The sequence below is a fragment of the Oncorhynchus keta genome, chromosome 21, assembly GCF_023373465.1.
Source record: "Oncorhynchus keta strain PuntledgeMale-10-30-2019 chromosome 21, Oket_V2, whole genome shotgun sequence".
In the NCBI taxonomy this organism is placed as follows: domain Eukaryota; kingdom Metazoa; phylum Chordata; class Actinopteri; order Salmoniformes; family Salmonidae; genus Oncorhynchus; species Oncorhynchus keta.
The window spans coordinates 21,400,425-21,424,140 of NC_068441.1; the positions used below are offsets into that span (position 1 = coordinate 21,400,425).

A 23,716-nucleotide genomic window follows, 5' to 3' on the forward strand; every position below is an offset into this window, starting at 1 on the left:
TAGGCCTTCATTGTGATAACTAATTATAACTATCATTGTATTAATCTAAACCAGTTCTTTAAATATGATAAATGTGTTTTTTCCCCCCATTCTGTTTAAACATTTATTGGCTAAATTAAGTTCGACCTGTCTTTTTGATTGTGTGCTCTGTATTTAGATTAAGATCGGTATATAAGTAAGCCGGTTGTAAAATAAAATATAATTAGTCTATTGCTGTCATTTTTTGGGTTAATTAAGCATTAAGCACTAGCCCTTTTAGTAATTGCTGCAATATAGCCTGTTCAATATTGTGAAGGTTTAAACCAGTTCGCAAGTGTTTTGTTTCATTTTGTTGAGCCATTTTCTTTGGCCAAATTAAAGTTCCAACTGTAATGTGTTTGCCGCAATACAATATCCTGCTCGTATTTTCCCTATAAACTATGGCTTGATTTACTTTTACTATTACCCTGGCTATAAGCCTATTATGTTGCAGGCGTATGATATGAAGGCAGTGTACAGTTGACTCCGACAGTTGAACTTGAGGTAGAATGTTCTTGGCATACCAGTGTTACTCCTATAATCTAACATTATAAAAAAAGATTTTTATAGAAAACATATTATCCTCCTTCCGTACGCCTATATCGCGATCTCTCTCTCTGGGGCTGAGCCTAAGCTTAAATATACACACACAGATTTTTTGGAATCAATATCATACAGAGAGTGCCTAAGCCTACAGGCCTATGAATGCAATGCCCTGATGCATTTAGTGCTCAAATCTCCAACAGCTGAACCGTGAGGTGGACAATTATTGTTTTAGGAAAGTAAAAAACAAAAACGCTATAAAAGTTCTGCATATGCTACACATCGAAACACAAGAAAAGTGTTTTTGTCATTTGTTATAGGCTGTTTTAAAGGACAGGTAAATATGGCTCATTTGGCAAATATCCCTGGTTTATTGATGGCGCTGGCTGCGTGGGTGGACACCCTAATGGGTAATGCACCCAATCCATATAGATGACCGGTACATTTCTCAAATGTCCGATAAATTAAAATCTTCCCGGTCACTTTTCCGGCGCCATTTTTTCTTATCATAAACCTTGGTGTGTATGTGTGTACTGTATGTGTGTTTGCGTGAGAGTAAGAGAGAGTAAGGTAATTTGTGTGTACTGTATTCACCCTGAGAGTGCCCAGAGGAGCAGTGCTGAGAGGAAAGGGATCATTCCAAGGGTGATTGTCTCGGCCAATCGAGCGACCACTCTCCTGTGGTAATGGGCTTAAAGGGCTAATCCAGAGTTAGCCTGAAGAGGCAGAGTAGAAAGGAAGGGGGAGGACTGACCGACTCCCACTGTGTTAACTCTCTATCCCGGGATTCCCACTTTAACTTTCTTCCATTAGTAGTACAGCAATAGTTACTACTATTGGGAATATTCCCTACGACTAGTAACCAACCACCAAATGATACTACTGCTGCTTCTCCCTATAGCCCATCCCCACTGAGGACCATTTGCACCCAGGCCACTGCTCGCTTACTGAGCTCCCAGTTTCTAAGAGTTTCACCCAGCTCTCTCCTCCCTGCCTGCCTGCCCAGGATCTCTGCTGTTGGCTGGGTATAGGAGCAAGTTGTGCAACCAGCACCCACCCTCAAGAAGGCAGAAGCCTTCTCTTCTCTGGGCACAGTTGTTGAGTCTACGTTTGTGTGAGTGTGACTAGGACTGTGTGTACAGTGGAGGCAGGATAGCTGAATGACACAGTGTGCTACATTACCCAGGCATTCTCGGCAGGCTGATAAACTAAGTGGTATGCAAACATCTGATATCCCAATACATGCCTCTGGCTCCCTAATCCACATCTACCCTGCACTGTAGTTATGATCACACTTATATAAGAGCCTGTATAGAGGACTTAATAACCATGGGAATAAAGCGTAATCCTCCCAGACGACTGAGTATGTATGAACAATAAACCAGGTTATGAAAAGACCCTTCTGAGTAAGAGGGGTCAAAGTGTGTCTGAGCCAGTTTCTTCAGCCTCTGTGTTTTCAGGTTACCTGGTGTGGTGTGTGTGTGTGTGTGTCTCGTTTCAGGGTCCTCTTACCTGGTGTTGGAGGCTTGGTCGGTGAACTCTGTAGCGACCAGAGAGAAATATTTCCTCATCTTAATCCACAGATTGGGTTTGGGGATGCAGCCGTTGTGTGCATGGATCGCATGGATATGAGCCATCTCCCTGGATATCAGTCTAAGGAGGAAGATACACATTAGACACTATATCACACACTACTTAATACAGTATATCAGTACTCACCTTTCATGCAAACATGTTTGTTCTGATGAATGAAATAAAATACAATGTGCTCATCCAAAATTACTCATATCCACTACAAACCGTTGGGTCCTGGATCCTTCTCTGATAATGTATTAACTTGACTGCTTGACCTCTAATTCTAGTTCCATGGTGAAAACAGGGTTTAGGACAGTCTTGAGACTCAGTCTCTCTGGACTCATCAGTAGTCTACTATGGTATACAGTCGTGGCCAAAGGTTTTGAGAATGACACAAATATTAATTTTCACAAAGTCTGCTGCCTCAGTTTCTATGATGGCAATTTGCATATACTCCAGAATGTTATGAAGAGTGGTCAGATGAATTTCAATTAATTCCAAAGTCCCTATTTGCCATGCAAATGAACCGAATCCCCCAAAAATATTTCCACTGCATTTCAGCCCTGCCACAAACGGACCAGCTGACATGTCAGTGATTCTCTCGTTAACACAGGTGTGAGTGTTGACGAGGACGGTGGAGATCACTCTGTCATGCTGATTGAGTTCGAATAACAGACTGGAAGCTTCAAAAGGAGGGTGGTGCTTGGAGTCATTGTTCTTCCTCTGTCAACCATGGTTACCTGCAAGGAAACATGTGCAGTCATCATTGCTTTGCACAAAAAGGGCTTCACAGGCAAGGATTTTGCTGCCAGTAAGATTGCACCTAAATCAACCATTTATCAGATCATCAAGAACTTCATGGAGAGCGGTTCAATTGTTGTGAAGAAGGCTTCAGGGCGCCCAAGAAAGTCCAGCAAGTGCCAGGACCGTCTCCTAAAGTTGATTCAGCTGCGGGATCGGGGCACCACCAGTACAGAGCTTGCTCAGGAATGGCAGCAGGCAGGTGTGAGTGCATCTGCACGCACAGTGAGGCAGAGAATTTGAGGATGGCCTGGTGTCAAGAAGGGCAGCAAAGAAGCCACTTCTCTCCAGGGAAAACATCAGGAACAGACTGAGATTCTGCAAAAGGTACAGGGTTTGGACTGCTGAGGACTGGGGTAAAGTAATTTCCTCTGATGAATCCCCTTTCCGATTGTTTGGGGCATCCGTAAAAAAAAGCTTGTCCGGAGAAGACAAGGTCAGCGCTACCATCAGTCCTGTGTCATGCCAACAGTAAAGCATCCTGAGACCATTCATGTGTGGGGTTGCTTCTAAGCCAAGGGAGTGGGCTCACTCACAATTTTGCCTAAAAACACAGCCATGAATAAAGAATGGTACCAACACATCCTCTGAGAGCAACTTCTCCCATCCATCCAGGAACAGTTTGGTGACTAACAATGCCTTTTCCAGCATGATGGAGCACCTTGGCATAAGGCAAAAGTGATAGCAAAGTGGCCTGGAGAACAAAACATTGATATTTTGGGTCCATGGCCAGGAAACTCCCCAGACCTCTATCCCATTGAGAACGTGTGGTCAATCCTCAAGAGGCGGGTGGACAAACAAAAACCCACAAATTCTGACGAATTCATAGCATTGATTATGCAAGAATGGGCTGCCATCAGTCAGGATGTGGCCCAGAAGTTAATTGACAGCATGCCAGGGTGGATTGCAGAGGTCTTGAAAAAGAAGGGACTAAACTGCAAATATTGACTCTTTGCATCAACTTCATGTAATTGTCAAAAGCCGTTGACACTTATGAAATGCTTGTAATTATACTTCAGTATTCCATAGTAATATCTGACAAAAATATCTAAAGACACTGAAGCAGCAACCTTTGTGGAAATTAATATTTGTGTCACTCAAAACATTTGGCCACGACTGTAGACACTTACACAGATCTGGCTGTAGTATGCTTATCAAAGGCTGGCTTGCTACAGTTTGTTAGCTCAGCACTGTCTGCTGGTAGAACAGAGGAGCACTGCACCATGTGCTGCCGTGTTCAGTCTGCTATAAACAAAGTCCTGACCGTAACATCTTACTCAAACTAACCCATAAACCCAGCAGAACAGTGTGACCATGGATGAAAAACATGTATCACACTAACTCAAGGTTAGAGCATTGAAGATGCTCTCCTATACTGGTTTCCTGGAAAGAGCTGGAGAGAGAAAGGACATGAATGAGCAGTACACAGTGGTGTGTACTATACACTCCTGCAGGAGTTTGAGGGTGTTGAAATTGAGGGTGTACAGATCAAAGCCTGCCTTACCTGCAGGCTAGACAGATATCAGGATCAGCTTGAAGAGGGTTTTCGAATAACATTGTCCCCCATCCGTTTAAGAGGCACCTCCACACCTCACCTATACCATCACACCTGAGTAGGGAGGGGTCCCTGTTGGACTGCACCATGTTCTCACCTGAGTATGGTTGGATCCCTGACGTCCTGTGTTCCGAGGGCGTCCCCTTGCATAAACTCGTAGCAAAGGCCATTCTGGAAGGTGCAGTAGAGCCGCGGCGCGCAGCCGTTAGCATGCAGCACCTAGGAACACACAAATTAGACACGGGTGGCCTAAGACAGACCAGGAAATAGCCTTAACATGGGTCCATGCACAGGGAGTTGAACTTAGCTACCAGTGTAGATGCACATCCTGAAGAATCTGGTGTTTGATTTACATAGATGTCCTCTAGTGAAGCACCTGAAAGCTCTGAAGTGTCAAGTGTGTGAACTGTGAAGGGTGTGTGTTAGAGAACGTGTGTACGCACCTGGAAGCTCTTGAGCTCGTTGTCTCGGTCGACAATCAGCTCCGTCTTGTTCCCATACACACGTACCAGAACCACGTCTTCTGGACTCGCCTCCACATAACAACCAACCAGCTTATTAGTGGTCCCATCAGTGAAGAGCTGAGAGAGGAAGAAGGGGAGAGACACAGAGGGTTTAATACAGAATTTTAAAAATAATAAAAAACCATTCAAAAAGAAAAATCACCAGTGAAGGTCTGAAAAGAGAGACTGGGAGGGAGAGATTCTGGGAGAATTTCAATTGGATACTCCTCATGTCCTCAAAACCCATTGGATATGAAAGGACACAAGGAGTATGCAATTCAGATTATCCCAACGTTAATTGGGTTTACTCTAGTTTACTGTCACTAGATAATGAGGCACAAGCCTGTCCTTGTCAGGAATCATATCAGAAAGCATAGGCCTAGATGACCATGAGAAGGTTAAGTCCTTCTGTAGCACAGTTGGTAGAGCATGGCACTTGTAACGCCAGGGTAGTGGGTTCGATTCCCGGGACCACCCATACGTAGAATGTATGCACACATGACTAAGTCGCTTTGGATAAAAGCGTCTGCTAAATGGCATATATTATTATTATTATTATATTAAGTCACAACAGTGAATTCCTAAAAGAAGGTCTGACTTTCTCCTGAGCTGAGATAGCAGAAACAGTAGGTCATGTCCATGTAAAAGGGTCTTAAAAACATCTACTAGAAAAAGTCTTAAAATATTAGAAATACATAAAAATACAATGTTGAAGGCCCCTGCCAAGTAATATCAAAATGTATATTTAGTTGTGCAGAAATGATTTGCCTTCTGTAAGTTTAAGAAATATTGTCTTGTGATTGTTACCAAAACCCACACAGCTTTCAGATATTTTATAATTTCTCTCCCTCATGAGGGAGGATTATGAAAGTTCACAGAAGTAACAAGTTAAGGTCGATATACCAATTTGTTAGTTTTCACTGATAATAATTCATACACAAAAGTATTAAGTGATTAAAAACACGTCACACATACCAAAATTGATAACAGAAACTAGGTTTCCATTCAATTGGCAACAGATTGATGCGAATTCAAGAATCCGGACAAAGATGATATGTGCATTTTCCCACTAATGGTGTTTCCACCAAATTGACTTTTTGCGGATACATTTAAAAAAAAATGTGTGATAACCTAGTGCACACAAAGGTAGGCTGTGAGGGTGTAGTCTACATGAGGTTATTATGGAGCTCACAGATCCAGTACAGGTAGGCTGTGAGGGTATAGTCTACATTAGGTTATTATGGAGCTCACAGATCCAGTGCAGGTAGGCTGTGAGGGTATAGTCTACATTAGGTTATTATGGAGCTCACAGATCCAGTGCAGGTAGGCTGTGAGGGTATAGTCTACATTAGGTTATTATGGAGCTCACAGATACAGTACAGGTAGGCTGTGAGGGTATAGTCTACATTAGGTTATTATGGAGCTCACAGATCCAGTGCAGGTAGGCTGTGAGGGTATAGTCTACATGGTGAGGTTATTATGGAGCTCACAGATACAGTGCAGGTAGGCTGTGAGGGTAGTCTACATGGTGAGGTTATTATGGAGCTCACAGATACAGTGCAGGTAGGCTGTGAGGTTATAGTCTACATGAGGTTATTATGGAGCTCACAGATACAGTGCAGGTAGACTGAGGGTATAGTCTACATGAGGTTATTATGGAGAAGAGCGAGAATATTTATTTGTCAAACGTCAGTCAAGCATCGATCATGTCAACAGAATAAGACCCTAAAAAATTATTGGAAAGGAGCACCAAGATCAGTGCACTTTCACCACCCTGTGAAGTTCATCATAACTTATTTAATTCCCAAATTTACTTCGATATGATGGTTATTATATTAATATTTGTGCATAAAGGCAAACAAACAAATGATCTGTTGGCATTTGTAAAATTGTACCAAAACTTCCTGTTTCCATGACAGCTGTCGTGTTTTTATTTATTTTATTTATAAAAAGGTATGAGTTTACTTGCATAAAACCTGAGGATAGAAACCTGGTTAGTGACCGAAAAATCAGTAACAGAATGACTGCAATTCAATTGGCCACAATGGGAAATCATAGGTGTCACAAGTTTCATTACTAATACAGTATGTACAGGATACACATGGTATACACCGTCCAATGACATGCTTACTTGCAGGTTCCTTCTCGACAGTATGTGAACGGAGTTGAGAGGCTGGACCCTCCAGGTCCATTCCAACCACTCTGCTAAAAACCGCTTCGCTCCAAATTCGCTCCATTCATTTTAAAAAAATCCCAATTTAACAAACCACCATCTATTTTTGTGACTTCCTGGACCTACCATTTGGTTTTGAAGTATTGAAACCAAACAAGTGGGCTCCCGAGTGGCGCAACGGTCTAAGGCACTGCGTCTCAGGGCAAAAGGCATCACTACAAATCCAGGCTGTACCACATCCGGCCGTTGGGAGTCCCATAGGGCGGCGCACAATTGGCCCAGCGTTGTCCTGGTTTGGCCGGGGTAGGCTGTCAATGTAAATAAGAATTTGTTCTTAACTGACTTGCCTAGTTAAATAAAGGTTACATAATGAAAAGTATTTCAATAAACATGAAAAGGTGAATGTAAGACATGCACATCCTTTCAAATATGCTACATGTCATATTGAACAGCATATAAACACTAAATAGGTCAGAAGCCAGACAGGGAGCCTAAGGAATGAAAAGGAATTATGTAGGCCATATTACTTCAAGGCTATAGCCTACAAAGAAATAAGTTGTGAAGCATTTGCGAGTGCGACAATAAGCTGGTAGGGACATGAAGCTCTCAGCATTTAAACATTTTTTTGGTATTAAATCATTATAGTCTATACAGTTCAAATATAGGATGTGACTTACACAGAATTAAATACAAATTCAAATGAATAATTACTTAGAGCCTTTGAATTTATTTTTAGAATACATTTTTAGAAACAGGAGTTTGGCCAGTCTTTGTCTTCAGGCTAATGTGATGGTGTCTGAAGAGCAGGTCAGCAGTGGAGAATATCCTCTCTACACTTGCAGAGCCACTGGGGATGCTAAACACCCTTTTGGCCACTCTTGCCAGGCTGGGCAGAGATGCAGAGTTTACATTTTTTTTTTTTTTATAGTTAGGCCTAATGGATTTTAGGCAAAATAACCCAATCGAAACAGAAAGCTGCTTGAAAGGATGCACATAACTCTGCAATGTTGTATTGGAGAGTCGGTCTTAAATAACTTTCCACATACAGTCTGCGCCTGTATTTCGTTTTCATGTTCGTGAGGACGAGAATCCACTCTCACATAGGTATGTGTTTTTAAAGGCATCAGTGTCTTAACAGCGAGATTTTCCAAGGCAGGATACTCTGAGCACAGCCCAATCCAGAAATCTGGCAGTGGCTTCTGATTAAATTCAATTTTCACAGAACCGCTTGTTGCAATTTCAATGAGGCTCTCTTGTTCAGATGTCGGGTAAGTGGACTGGAGGCAGGGCATGAAAGGGATAACGAATCCAGTTGTTTGGGTCATCCGTTTGGGGAAAGTACCTACGTACCTCACTCAGATGCTTCGCAAAACCACATTTGACATTGTCATAAACTTGAGTTCATTTGCACACAAAAATAATAATAAAATGGAAAGACCTGTGTGTTGTCCTTGTTAATGCAGACAGAGAAGAGCTCCAACACCAAGCCATGAGGTCAAGATGATGTAATGACACCACGAAAAATACAGCGCTACACAGAACAAAAGCAATAAAATACTAAGAGCATGCTTTCAACAACTAAACAAGTTGAAGTCGAGCAGTCATTTGAAAGAGTAAGAACATTTCAGCGAGACAACTAAAAGGCGAAATTCATTAAGGCCAAGATAATGGAGTTCATTGCCCTTGACAATCAACTGTGCTCTGCCGTGGATGATTTTGTCTTTCGCTGACTGGTCAAGCCCGTTACACAATATTTTTTAGATGTTATCTTACTGGAGTGACACAGTAGTGTTGAAACTCGCATCCATGAGCATCACTGCTATTAGCCTCACTACTGACATTTGGACCAGCGACGTCATCCCCATGAACATGCTGAGTCTGATAGCACAGTGGGTCGACAAGGATTTCGTACTGAGGAAAGCCGTATTTCATTCTCAAGAATGTGCTGGTTCTCATACTGCTGCTGCCATTTCAATGGCATTTGAGAACATGTTTTAAACTTGGAAACATGATCACTCCAAGCTCCATTCAAATGACTGACTTGAGAATTAAGGTCAACTGCGTCTGCAGCAGACGCGATACCCTGTCATGGCATTGAAACGCCTGCTCAACAAAACTGCTGACACAGACCGTGGGGTTAACTTACAAAATTACTCAGCTGTGAACAAGCGATTCGGTGGCATTCTCTGAGCCTCTTTACTGTGTTGCCACCCTGCTCGATGCTAGGTACAAGGACCGCTACTTCGATGCAGACAAACAGGGTTTACGTGAAATGTTACGTACACAGCTGGACAAGATGGAAACGGGCACAGTGACTGCGCGCCGAGGAAGAGCGGTCACGGACAGACAGAGCTGAAACTTCACTACTTGACATGCATGATGAAATCCTGTTTGAGAATGAAACAAATGAACAACGAAACAGCACAGCAAGTAAGTAAACGATAGGGACATATGTAAATGACAATAAAATAACTTTTTGTGGTATGTATGTGTAACCTTCATTTAACTATGTGAATGACTGCATACCCCGGCCAAACCCGGATGACGCTGGGCCAATTGTGTGCTGCCCTATGGGACTCCCAATCACGGCCGGATGTGATACAGCCTGGATTCGAACCAGGGACTGTAGTGATGCCTCTTGCACTGAGATGCTGTGTCCGTGTAACTATTTGACTGTATGAGAATGCTTAAGCCCACAAACATTTTTGGTATTGGACAAAAATGTCATATCGGTGCATCCCTACTTATTACATGCAGATGCCAAAAGAAAGGAACGAGGTGGGCATATAACTAACTACATGTGCCATTGTAGCAAAGTATTTATAAACTAAAAATCACATCTCTTAAAAATGTAATTCGTTTTTGTTCTATTATCTATACCAGGTATTCCCAAACTGGGGGGTACACACACAATGCCTTCAGGGGTACACCAAATAAAAATGTGATTTACATTTTTTTTTTTAAATTGGATTGTGTTTTTTTCTCGCCTGAGTAGCCTCGTTTCACTGCCACAAATAACATTAAACAATCTAGTGTTGAGCTAAATAATAAACACAATGTCAAATACAGGTAGCATAGTCAAATAATTAACATCCAATCACATTAACTGTTACTCTCTCTGGGAATTCCACTAACGGTTTGTATGTAGCCAAACGTAGCTGCTGCTCATGTTGATATCTGTACTGATGGCGCAAAAGCCATAACAGGGAGACATAGTGGAGTGGTAACGTGCGTGCAAGCAGTTGCTCCCGATGCCACTTGGGTACACTGCAGCATCCACCGAGAGGCTTTTGCTGCCAAAGGAAGGCCTGACAGCTTGAAAGACGTTTTGGACACCATTGTGAAAATGGTTAACTTTGTTAAAGCAAGGCCCCTGAACTCTGTGTATTTTCTGCACTATGCAATGATATGGCCAGCGACCATGTAACGCTTTTACAACATACAGAAGTGCGCTGGTTATCAAGGGGCAAAGTATTGACACGTTTTTTAAAATTGAGAGACTAGCTTAAAGTTCTTTACTGACCATCATTTTCACTTGTCTGACAGCTTGCACGATGACGAGTTTCTCACACGACTGGCCTATCTGAGTGATGTTTTTTTTTTGCCTGAATGATCTGAATCTAGGATTACATGGACTCCGCAACTACACTGCTCATATAAAATAAAGGGAACACTTAAACAACACAATGTAACTCCAAGTCAATCACACTTCTGTGAAATCAAACTGTCCACTTAGGAAGCAACACTGATTGACAATCAATTTCACATGCTGTTGTGCAAATGGAATAGACAACAGGTGGAAATGATAGGCAATTAGCAAGACACCCCCAATAAAGGAGTAGTTCTGCAGGTGGTAACCAGACCACTTCTCAGTTCCTATGCTTCCTGGCTGATGTTTTGGTCACTTTTGAATGCTGGCGGTGCTTTCACTCTAGTGGTAGCATGAGACTGAGTCTACAACCCACACAAGTGGCTCAGGTAGTGCAGCTCATCCAGGATGGGACATCAATGCGAGCTGTGGCAAGAAGGTTTGCTGTGTCTGTCAGCATAGTGTCCAGAGCATGGAGGCGCTACCAGGAGACAGGCCAGTACATCAGGAGACGTGGAGGAGGCCATAGGAGGCCAACAACCCAGCAGCAGGGCCGCTACCTCCGACTTTGTGCAAGGAGGAGCACTGCCAGAGTCCTGCAAAATTACCTCCAGCAGGCCACAAATGTGCATTTTTCTGCTCAAACGGTCAGAAACAGACTCCATGAGAGTGGTATGAGGGCCCAAAGTCCACAGGTGGGGGTTGTGCTTACTACAGCCCAACATCGTGCAGGACGTTTGGCATTTGCCAGAGAACACCAAGATTGGAAAATTCGCCACTGGCGCCCTGTGCTCTTCACAGATGAAATCAGGTTCACACTGGGCACATGACAGACGTGACAGAGTCTGGAGACGCCGTGGAGAACGTTCTGCTGCCTGCAACATCCTCCAGCATGACCGGTTTGGCGGTGGGTCAGTCATGGTGTGGGGTGGCATTTCTTTGGGGGGGGCCGCACAGCCCTCCATGTGCTCGCCAGAGGTAGCCTGACTGCCATTAGGTACCGAGATGAGATCCTCAGACCCCTTGTGAGACCATATGCTGGTGCGGTTGGCCCTGGGTTCCTCCTAATGCAAGACAATGCTTGACCTCATGTGGCTGGAGTGTGTCAGCAGTTCCTGCAAGAGGAAGGCATTGATGCTATGGACTGGCCCGCCCTTTCCCCAGACCTGAATCCAATTGAGCACATCATGTCTCGCTCCATCCACCAACGCCACGTTGCACCACAGACTGTCCAGGAGTTGGCGGATGCTTTCGTCCAGGTCTGGGAGGAGATCCCTCAGGAGACCATCCGCCACCTCATCAGGAACATGCCCAGGCATTGTCATCAAGGCACGTGGAGGCCACACACACTACTGAGCCTCATTTTGACTTGTTTTAAGGACATTACATCAAAGTTGGATCAACCTGTAGTGTGGTTTTCCACTTTAATTTTGAGTGTCACTCCAAATCCAGACCTCCATGGGTTGATAAATTTCCATTGATCATTTGTGTGTGATTTTGTTGTCAGCACATTCAACCATGTAAAGAAAAAAGTATTTAATAAGAATATTTCATTTATTCAGATCTAGGATGTGTTATTTTAGTGTTCCCTTTATTTTTTTGAGCAGTGTACATAAAACATTTAAAAAACCTAAGAAATAGGTTAAATTACCAGATTCTCACATGGCCCATTTTATTCGGCTATTGGTATTACTGGGAATATCAGCCAACAGACTACACATAATTTGAGGCAAGCAGTTGGAGAGTCTTGCACTTTATAGCCTACTTTTTAGGATAACTGCCCTGTGCCTCTGCGCCCGTGCATAGGCTATAGCCTACTGTATTTAATTGAGACCGCAAGCACACCTGATCACGTGGAACCCCTTGCAATTGCCCAGTAACAGTATTCTGGGTTACACTGGAGCTTAACTACTGGGCCAAAGGGCAAGGGCTTTACAGGTAGGCTACTTGTTTAACTTCTCCCAGACAAGGAAGAAGGGTCATTTCCGCAAGCCATGACACCCACCATCTCAGATTGTTCTGAAATCATTCCTGTAATTAGAAACATTATTTTGTTGAAATAAAGAGAATACATTATATAGGATGAAACAATACTCCGAGCCGCAGCGCCATACTCCTTGTTAACTTCTTGGTGACAGGGGGCAGTATTTCCACATCCGGATGAAATGCATGCCCAAATTCAACAGCCTGCTACTCATCCCCAGAAGATAATATATGCTTATTATTAGTAAATCTGAAGTTTCTAAAACTGTTTGAATCATGTCTGTGAGTATAACAGAATTAATTTAGCAGGCAAAACCCCAAGGACAAACCATTCAGATTGTTGTCGTAACTCTTTTCATTGGGAATGCAGATTTCTAAGGGACCTTCTTGCAGTTCCTATCGCTTCCACTGGATGTCAACAGTCTTCAGAAATTGGTTGAGGTTTTTCCTTTGCGTAATGAAGAAGTACGGCCATCTTGAACGAGGGTCACTTGAAGTGTACTGTTAGAGGAGCGTGACCAGAAAGCATGCTTCAGTTTGTTTTACTCCTGTATTGAAAACAGATCATCCAGTCTTCAATTTTATCGATTATTTACATTAAAAAATGCCTAGTTGTATTACAAAAGTAGTTTGAAATGTTTTGGCAAAGTTTACAGGTAACTTTTGAGATATTTTGTAGTCACGTTGCTCAAGTTGGAACCAGTGTTTTTCTGGATCAAATGCGCCAAATAAATAGACATTTTGCATATATATCTACGGTATTAATCAAACAAAAGGACCATTTGTGATGTTTATGGGACATATTGGAGTGCCAACAAAAGAAGCTCGTCAATGGTAAGGCAAGAACTATATTTTTATTTCTGCGTTTTGTGTCGCGCCTGCAGGGTTGAAATATGCTTTCTCTCTTTGTTTAAGGAGTTGCTATCCTCAGATAATACCATCGATTGCTTTCGCCGAAAAGCCTTTTTGAAATCTGACATGTTGGCTGGATTCACAACAAGTGTAGCTTTAATTTGCTATCTTGCATGTGTGATTTAATAAAAGTTGGATTTTATAGTAATTTCTTTGAATTTGGCGCTCTGGATAGTGTCCCACATATATCCCAGAGAGGTTAAACAGAGAAGTGATACGATATACTTGTTGTTGGGGTGGGATTGGTGTTGAGGGGTCTGTGGGTGGCTTTTGACAACTTCTTTGGATTCCTCAAGTCTTTCTCTTTGTTAGAAAAAAGTTTGGTTCAAATCGGATGTTCGGTACTATAATTATTGAATATTATATAAATCCTAGAAATTAAAATAGCCAATTTGGGTGCAATCAATTAGCGTAATGTCTCAAAGATCTAATTATATTTCAACAAAATAATTTTGCAGGAATGCTAATCTTCTCTAACAGAACACTGAGATTGTGGGTGTGGAAATCCTCTTGTGCTTTTTGAGGTGGAATGGCCCAGTTGGTTGCATTATCAGTGACAGCCACATCATTCAATGATTACTGTTGGGGGAGAAAGTAACACATGGGAACCCATGGTCTGCATCTGTAGTCTCTAGTCAAGTGTGGCTTTCTTTTCTATTTTCCTTTCCTTTACAAACAGTTCACACCATTGAGATGCACCCAATAGCTAATAACTGACCATATTTATGTTCACTGGAATGTGGACAATCCCTGACTAGTGATTTGACAGCTAAACAGACCACAGAGAGACTAGCCTTATAGACACTGGCCCGCTCTCTGGCCACCCACCCCAAGATAGCTGGCATTCCTGGCATGGTTGACTAGAGAGATGGGCACACTGGCACCATGTCACAACCACACACACATACACTGCCTTTATGAATGAATTATTTATCTCGTGACCGTCTACACATACCCAGTTCACAATGCACCACTAAAACCTGTGATCATCCTGCACCATTGTGTGTGTGTGGTGTGTTGCTCCACATGTCACAGGTAATAAAGCGCCAACACAACGGAGGAAACTACTAACAAACATTCTACTTTTAGGTGACATGTTCTTTGAATGAGAACAAAATGTCTGCATATCTTAGTAGGCAATTACTTTATTGTGGCTAAGCTTAAAAGTGAAACAAAGTTTCTATCCATTGATGAGGCCATTTATCGAACATAAAAAGTGACTTAATAGCTCTTGCATGCCCACATCAGAGTAAGGCAGAAGGCCACATGGCATTAACGTGTGATAATAAGCAGCTGTAAGCTCAAAGAATTGGAATGGGGTGTGACTGGGCTGTTGGTGTTGGCAGCATCTGGTGTTTTCAGGGATAGATGGCTGGATGTTTGGGACTGGACTTGACCGACCCCCCCCCAGTTTCTCACTCTCCCAGTCTCCCTCCGTCCGTATATGTTGGACTCATTCTGCCTCCCTCCATATCTGTCTCCCTCTCCATCTGTCCTCCAGCTCTCTCTCTCTCTCTATAAGTCTCCGTCTCTCAATTTGTCCTCTCTCTTTCTCAGAGTTGGCATGTTCCCATGCCTGGGGGGGGGCAGCTGTATTGGGGCTGTGTGGGTTAAAGGGACAAATGCAGGCAGACAAAGCCTGTTTGGGTGGCTCCCATTGAGAAAAGCTGTGTCGGGCGGTCAACAGTGTCACGATCTCAGTTACAGGGCAAAAGGGGTGACCAGCCCAGATTAGGTTAGGCACACACACGTAAATATCCAGCAGGGACAGTCACATTCTGGCCTCAATGTACAAAACAACCCAGAATGACTGGGGAGTTAGATTTGTCAGCACTAGAAGAGGAGTGGGAAGTTACTCTCACTAGCAAGGCCCCAATGAAACCAGTGTGTCATGTATCATTAGTGTCATCATCATATCTCCAGCCAGGTCACCCGTGATATAAGTCAGTATTCGACTTCATCCATGTCTGAGGACGTCAGGAGCTGACGTGGAAACCGGCCACTAGCGGCAATATTGGGTGCTGTTACCTTCAAGTAAGTTTAACTTGTGGACAGAGATGGCGGATGAGCTTAAGCATCTGCCTCTGATTCCAAAGGTCCCAAATTCAAATCCAGCAATATAATTTTTTTTTTTACATGTTTATTTTAACCTTAACCCTTATGTTAACCATTTGGAGTTCATGCCTAACTTTAGCCTTAAACACTTTGAAATTTGACGTTTGGAACAACTTGGAAATTTGACGTTATAAACACGGATGAACATCTAATACTGACGTGAGACTTGGTAGCCTATGTCATATATCTAACATGTCAACACATTGCCATAAAACTGCTGACATTTGGGCAGGAGACAAGCGCCACCCGATAGCAGGCCTACCTACTGCTTAGTGCCAATGAATAATGCATTTCCCCCGAATGACTGACAGGAACCCTAAACATGACAGGGTCAAAGTAATTCACACAAACATGGTAATAAATAGGCCTAGCTAGGTGTATCAATGGACATCAATTCCAGTTTGTATGGAGATAAGAGTGAGGCGTGTTTGTGTGCCTATGCAGTTGGGGGTGAGTTGTGTCTTGTGTGAATTCAAAATTAGGTGTGTGTCTGGGGTCAGGAGTGAGGCAATTTGGATGGGGATATGAAGTGGTCACCAGACCATGGGTGACTCTCACAGGGTATTGTAATCCTCCAGACACACAGCGTTGCCACTGCCATGTCCATCTTACCTGAGTGGACAGCTTTCAAGGTGCCTGTATTTACAAGAAGCTATCAGGGCAGTGGAAAATGTCAATTAGATAGGGGATTTGAGCTAATACATACAGCCAGGCTCTATTTCTGCTGTCTAATGTTAACGTCATCAATGCTGCCTGACCCTCACGTCATTGCCAGCTGGTCACTGACAAATACAGATTACTGGACACATTTCATCCACACACACACTTTCTGTAACCACAGACAAAGGGGGTTAGTTATCAATAGCTATATTTGTTGTAACGGTCTCTTTTAAATACGTCACGTCTTGAAAGAGAGAGAGAGGCATATGACATTTCTATCAATATATCTATGGAGCACTGAAGACTGACACGAAAATGTCTTATTCATTCGACATAAGAACCATCAAAGTGGTTAGTTAGTTAGCTACTACTACTCCCAGGGCGCAACCAAGCTAACGTCAGCTAGCTAACACCACTAACTTTCATCTCAGCTTGAATACCTAACTGCAAACTAAATGCAGGAGAAGCCAATGATAAAATGTATGCTCAAGGCGAGGAATATATCAAGGGGCTGGTCTGATAGCTATGCTAACTTTAGCTAGCTAGCCAACTAGTGATGTTGGACCATTGGCGCATCATTCAGTGGAGAATTGTCAACCTTACCTTGGTCTTGACATGGTTCATGTCCCACGCTGGCCGAAGCTGCTTTATCAGCTTCATTGCTCCATCCGTTACATTATTTTCCTCCACGAAAATCGGGAATTTTCGAATTACCGGCGACCCAACGGGCACGTGTATCTCAGTCTCCATAATGTGGTTAATTTTCCGTTTCGAATAATTAACAGATATTTCTGGAATTCGGGACATAAAAAAATAGCTAACAGTTGTTTTATGAGCTGGTTGGTATAAACGGCTAACGTTGGTTAGCAAATGAGCTAGCTAAAACAGGGGCTTGTCGGTGTGAAAAGCAACGGCGCTTATGAAGAAGATGCAACTACCGGTGAGATCCTCTTCGGTTTTCTCAGGAGCCGGTCAGTCCACGACACGATTTCCTCCGACTTGGCACCGCCCTCGCGAAATCATCCGATGCTCGACACGCACACCGGTGGGCTCCGGGAATGACAACCAAAGATTTGTGTGACGACAGCACTCCAACCCGCGGACGGGGAGCACGCACACTGTTTAAGCCGAGTTTGTCCGAGTGGAGCCGAAGAGCACCAGAGAGTCTTCTTCAGCGCTATGGTTTCCAATCATATACAACGAGTCATTATTAAATAACACGAGGGGCAATATTTATAACCTTGAATGAGGACTTACTTTGGATCAGAAAGCCCTCACATGTCATTGTTTTTGCACAACATTTTAGACTTATTGAGTAGTCACAGGCACTAGACATAATTTGGTGCGGGGCGCCCCCAATTTCATCCAGTGGGTGTCAGTGTTGCAATGCAAAAACCAGGCGATTACCAGTGCAAGTAATGTTATTGCATTCAATATACAATGGGGTCTGAAATTATTGACACCCTTAATAAAGATTTAGCAAATACTGAGCTAAATTATATGCCAAAAATTAGGAATTCATATTATTTTATACTAAAGCAATTGTTTAGAGAAAGATATTTTGTTTAAAAAAAGGTACCCCTGTTTTCAATTCCTTTTAATACCTCACCTTGCGAGGATACGTGCAATGAACCTTTTTCTAAAATGTTATATGAGAACACATTGATAAAGATCTCAGAACATTCCTTCATATAGAATCCTTCCAGATCCTTGATATCCTTCATCTGCGCTTATCAACTGTCATCTTCAATTAGTTTTAAGTCCGGAGACTGAAATTGTTATCAACCCCTTTACAATCACTAAATCAATCACAGATATATACACACAATAATTATATATACTTTAAATGCCCAGTGCAATAAGAAATAGATTTTCCTGTATTTACAGTGCATTTGGAATGTATTCAGTCCCCTTACTTTTTCCACAAAATTAATTAAGTAAAACAAAAACCATCACTTTTTTGACAATCAGATCAAAATGTCTTGATTGGTTGTGTTCATGACACATTAAAACATAATATTTTTTTATACATTTCTTTACAGTTAAATTACATGTCTTTACTATAAATCCCATAAAAAGGGAGGTCCCGTTAAAAAGATTGTGACCATCCAAATGTCATGGTGTAATTCACACTCTGGATGTCACTTTCAAGTGGATTTACTGCTGTATGCTAATACCCTTATATAAAATTCTGGCCTTGAATGCAAACACTGTAATAAGACTTTTGGAATTGATTTATGATTTATTTGCACAGGGAAATGTACCAAACCGAAGCTGATGCATTTCATGCTTTGAACTTATTACATTGAACAAATCCACCTTTCATCGATTAAGTTTCAAAATATTATAGCCCCCATAAACGGGGTTTGTGCCTCACCTTGGCCACGCAATTCTTAATGTACTGGACATGCCGCTGTGTGTGTGTGTGTGTGTGTGTGTGTGTGTGTGTGTGTGTGTGTGTGTGTGTGTGTGTGTGTGTGTGTGTGTGTGTGTGTGTGTGTGTGTGTGTGTGTGTGTGTGTGAGAGAGAGAGAGAGACAGAGAGAGAGAGAGAGTGTGTATGTCAGTGGAGGCTGATGGGGGAGGACGGCTCATAATAATGGCCGGAATGGAGTAAATAGAATGGTATCAAATGTTTTTTATATGTTTGATTCCATTCACTCCATTCCAGACATTACACGCCATTCCAGCCATTATTATGAGCCACCCTCTCTTCAGCAGCCTCCACTGGTGTGTGTGTGTGCACAGGTTCCTGCACAGGCGGGGCAGCTCAAAGCTTAAATGCACCAGTGTTCCATGAATATCTGAGCCATGAGGAAATGTTTACATTCTCTCTCTCTCTCTCTCTCTCTCTCTCTCTCTCTCTCTCTCTCTCTCTCTCTCTCTCTCTCTCTCTCTCTCTCTCTCTCTCTCTCTCTCTCTCTCTCTCTCTCTCTCTCTCTCTCTCTCTCTCTCTCTCTCTCTCTCTCTCTCACACACACACACACACACAGTCACACTCACACACAGTCACACTCACACACAATGAAGCAACTCCTCCATTCTAAACTAAACTCAGTTGTCCCTCTCCACGCCCTACCCAATTTCTCATGTCAAAGTGCATGTTGACACACACACATTTTAAGTTTGATAGATTGTGAGTCTGAATGGGTGTGTTTGGGAAGTAGTGCATCTCTGCATCTCCAGGTGACATACCAACGCAAAGGCTCATGCAAACACTCAAATGCACACACACATGATCACATAATGGCTGACCCACAAATGCAAACACACTTTCAAAAAGACAAAGATAAAAACACAGCACACACACACACACTAACACATCTAACTGACTGCACAGCTGTGGTAAAGGGGGAGTGCACGGTACACACACAAACACACACACACGTGCATGCATGCAAGCACATACACACACACGCATCCACACACACACACAAGCACACACACACCCACAAGCACACACACACATCTAACTGACTGTGGGATCTAACTCTATTGTAGAGTTGACAGATGGTCTTTAGATGGTGGTCAGTTAATGATTAGCTATGTCATCACTTAATCAGAGTACCATTAATCTGTCACACACACACACACACACACACACACACACACACACACACACACACACACACACACACACACACACACACACACACACACACACACACACACACACACACACACACACACACACACACACACACACACACACACACACACACACACACACACACACAGGGTTGGTAGGGTCATTCACTGCCTACATTTACCATGGCACAGTCAGTTCAAACAGGTACATGCTGTCCATTTTATACAAACCACAGCTTTCTTCTAAACTATAGGGAGTCAAGGTCGGATTTGTAAAGCCAATGTTAGAGCCATTTTGTATGTTAAACCAAATGTGTATTGAAGTTTTTTTGGTGATTTATTATCCTATAGAAATTGTATGAAAACGGTTTTATTTATGTGGAATCTCCCTTTAATGGTTATTTCTACGCCAAGTAGCCAAGTGTAAGTTTGCTGTTTGAGGTGTATTTAAAGGCTTTGAGATATTGTCACTAACATGTGATAGGAGCCTGCTGCTAGAAAGATGCCCTAAGATACAGTTTTCAACTTTCGTAGTGGCGTCAAATAATGTCTCCAACATACTAATAGGCCACTTCCTTTACACACCTTTACAAGGACTGTTTCAATGCTTTTCCAAGAAAAAGCATGACATGTAATTCATTGGTTGAGTCAAACCTCATATTTATTTATCAGAAAATGTCTAGGTTTATCACAGTTCCTTTGTTGGTAAGAGTTAATGATGGCAAACAAACTCCAAAAGGCACAACAATTATTATGGTAAAAAGGATGAACTAAACAGCAAATCCAATTATATAAATCCAAACAGTATCTCATTGAGGAGACTCTCTCCACGTAGACACAATGTATTTTTGTTTGTGGTATTTTGCACCTCTCAACACCCCTCACCATCTATGCACGCATCCACTCACTTGCACTACGGATTACTAACTACACACACCATTGTTAATTGTATATAGTTTAGTTAATAAATATATTTTTGTCATTCCTTGATCTCTGCGTTGTCTCCCTTCTTATTACGGGCTACGAGCCGGTTCGTGACAGCAGAGATGCAGAGAAGCTTATTTAGTTCCTTTAAAAAATGAATCAACAATCAGGAGAATACAGACAGCGCAATATGTATGCTGAAAAATCGATGAGGGGTGGGGGGGTTCTAAGCTGACATATGGAATTGTTTTAAGGTCCTATTATATGTAACTTAGCTCTTTGATTCAGAATTTTAGGACCCCTTTGGTATAAAAAAATATATATACAGTACCAGTCAAAAGGGTTTTCCTTTATTTTTTACTATTTTCTACATTGTAGAATAATAGTGAAGACATCAAAACTATTAAATAACACATATGGAATCATGTAGTAACCAGAAAAGTATATATTTAGTAGTAACCAAAACAAAATATATCTTATATTTGAGATTCTTAAAAGTAGCCACCCTTTTCCTTGATGACAGCTTTGCACACTCTTGGCATTTTTTCAACAAGTGGTGTAAAGTACTTAAGTACAAATACTTCAAAGTACTACTTAAGTAAGTTTTTGTGTAGCTGTACTTTACTTTTACTTCACTACATTCCTGAAGAAAATATTGTACTTTTTACTCCATACATTTTCCCTGACACCCAAAAGTACTCGTTACATTTTGAATGCTTGGCACACTTATCAAGCGAACATCCCCAGTCATCCCTATTGCCTCTGATCTGTCAGACTCATTAAACACAAATGCTTCATTTGTAAATTATGTCTGAATGTTGGAGTGTGCCCCTGACTATCGGAAAATAAAAAATAAAATGGTGCCATCTGGTTTGCTTAATATAAGAAATGTGAAATTATTTTTAATTTTATTTTTGAAACTTAAGTATATTCAACCAAATACTTTTAGACATTTACTCAAATAATGTTTTACTTGAGTCATGTTCTATTAGGATATCTTTACTTTTACTCAAGTATGAAAAATGGGTACTTTTTCCATCACTGCTCTCAACCAGCTTCACCTGGAATGCTTTTCCAATGGTCTTGAAGGAGTTCCCACATATGCTGAGCACTTGTTGGCTGATTTTCCTTCACTCTTTTCCTTCACTCTGCGGTCCAACTCATCTCAAACCATCTCGATTGGGTTGAGGTCATCTGATGCAGCACTCCATCAATCTCCTTCTTGGTCAAATAGTCCTTACACAGCCTGTAGGTGTGTTGGGTCATTGTCCTGTTGAAAATCAAATAATAGTCCCACTAAGCGCAAACCAGATTGGATGGCGTATAGCTGCAGAATGCTATGGTAGCCATACTGGTTAAGTGTGCCTTGAATTCTAAATTAATCAGGGAGTGTCATCAGCAAAGCACCTCCTCCTCCATGCTTCACTTGGGAACTTCACAGAGATAATCCGTTCACCTACTCTGCATCTCACTAAGACACGGTACCAAAAAAATCTCAAATTTGGACTCGTCAAACCAAAGGACAGATTGCCACTAGTCTAATGTCAATTGCTCATGTTTCTTTGCCCAAGCAAGTATTTTCTTATTGGTGTCCTTTAGTAGTGGTTTCTTTGTAGCAATGCGACTATGAATGCCTTATTCACGCAGTCTCCTCTGACCAGTTGATTTTGAGATGTGTCTGTTACTTGAACTTTGTGAACCATTTATTTAGGCTGCAAATTTATGAGGCTGGTAACTCTAATGAACTTATCCTCTGCAGCAGAGGTAACTCTGGGTCTTCCTTTCCTGTGGCGGTCCTCATGAGAGCTAGTTTCATCATAATGCTTAATGGTTTTTGTGACTGCACTTGAAGAAACGTTCAAAGTTTTTGGCATTTTCCGCATTGACTGTTCTTCATGTCTTACAGTAATGATGGACTGTCGTTTCTCTTTGCTTATTTGATCTGTTCTTGCCATAATATGAACTTGATCAAATAGGGATATCTTCTGTATACTACCTTGTCACAACACAACTTGATAGGCTCAAACGCATTAAGAAACAAAGAAATTCCACAAATGAACTTTTAACAAGGCACACCTGTTAATTGAAACGCATTCCAGGTGACTACCTCATAAAGCTGGTTGAGAGAATGCCAAGAGTGTGCAAAGCTGTCATCAAGGCAAAGGGTGGCTACTTTGAAGAATCTCACTCTTTTTTTGGTTACTACACGATTCCATATGTGTTATAGTTTTGATGTTTCACTATTAGTCTACAATGTAGAAAATAGTAAAAATAAAGAAAAACCATTGAATAAGTAGGTGTGTCCAAACTTTTGACTGGTACTGTATATGAACATTTTTTTTAAATAAAATATTGAATTTGGCCTTAACTACTACACGCCATAGAATAACACATTCATAAATGTCAAAAAAGACAGGCACAAAAAGGAAAATAAGATTTTGAAGTGTCCCTGTCCTATATCTAGAATATATCTTACACATATTTACAGTAGCACCCCTCCAGACCATCCCCCCAGCCCAGCCAGATCACCCGTGATACAAGTCAGTATTCGACGTCCATCCATGTCTGAGGACGTTGGGAGATGATGTGGAAACCGGGCACTAGGGGCAACAGTGAACGCTGTTACCTTCAAGTAGGTTTCGGTTTTACTAGGGCATTGTGGACGTGGATGGGGATAAGGATCTGCCTCTGCCTCTGAAACTAAAGTTCAAATCCAGTTTTTGAGATTTCAGTTTTTTATTTTTTTGTCCCAAATCTTAACCCTTACTGTAATCATTC

General features: G+C 41.9%; 1 protein-coding gene across 1 annotated transcript in view; it reads right to left on the reverse strand.

The window, feature by feature from the left end:
• Window positions 1–17,537, reverse strand: part of LOC118400249 (ethanolamine kinase 1-like) — a 38,277-nt gene extending 20,740 nt beyond the window's left edge. Inside the window, exons 1-4 of the mRNA XM_035796917.2 lie at window positions 17,031–17,537; window positions 4,936–5,073; window positions 4,590–4,711; window positions 2,074–2,214 (exon numbers count right to left, since the gene is read on the reverse strand). Coding sequence (XP_035652810.1) covers window positions 2,074–2,214; window positions 4,590–4,711; window positions 4,936–5,073; window positions 17,031–17,234 — 605 coding nt within the window. The 5' untranslated portion in view covers window positions 17,235–17,537. The remainder of the gene's footprint in view (window positions 1–2,073; window positions 2,215–4,589; window positions 4,712–4,935; window positions 5,074–17,030) is intronic.
• Between the last annotated feature and the right edge of the window lie 6,179 nt (window positions 17,538–23,716).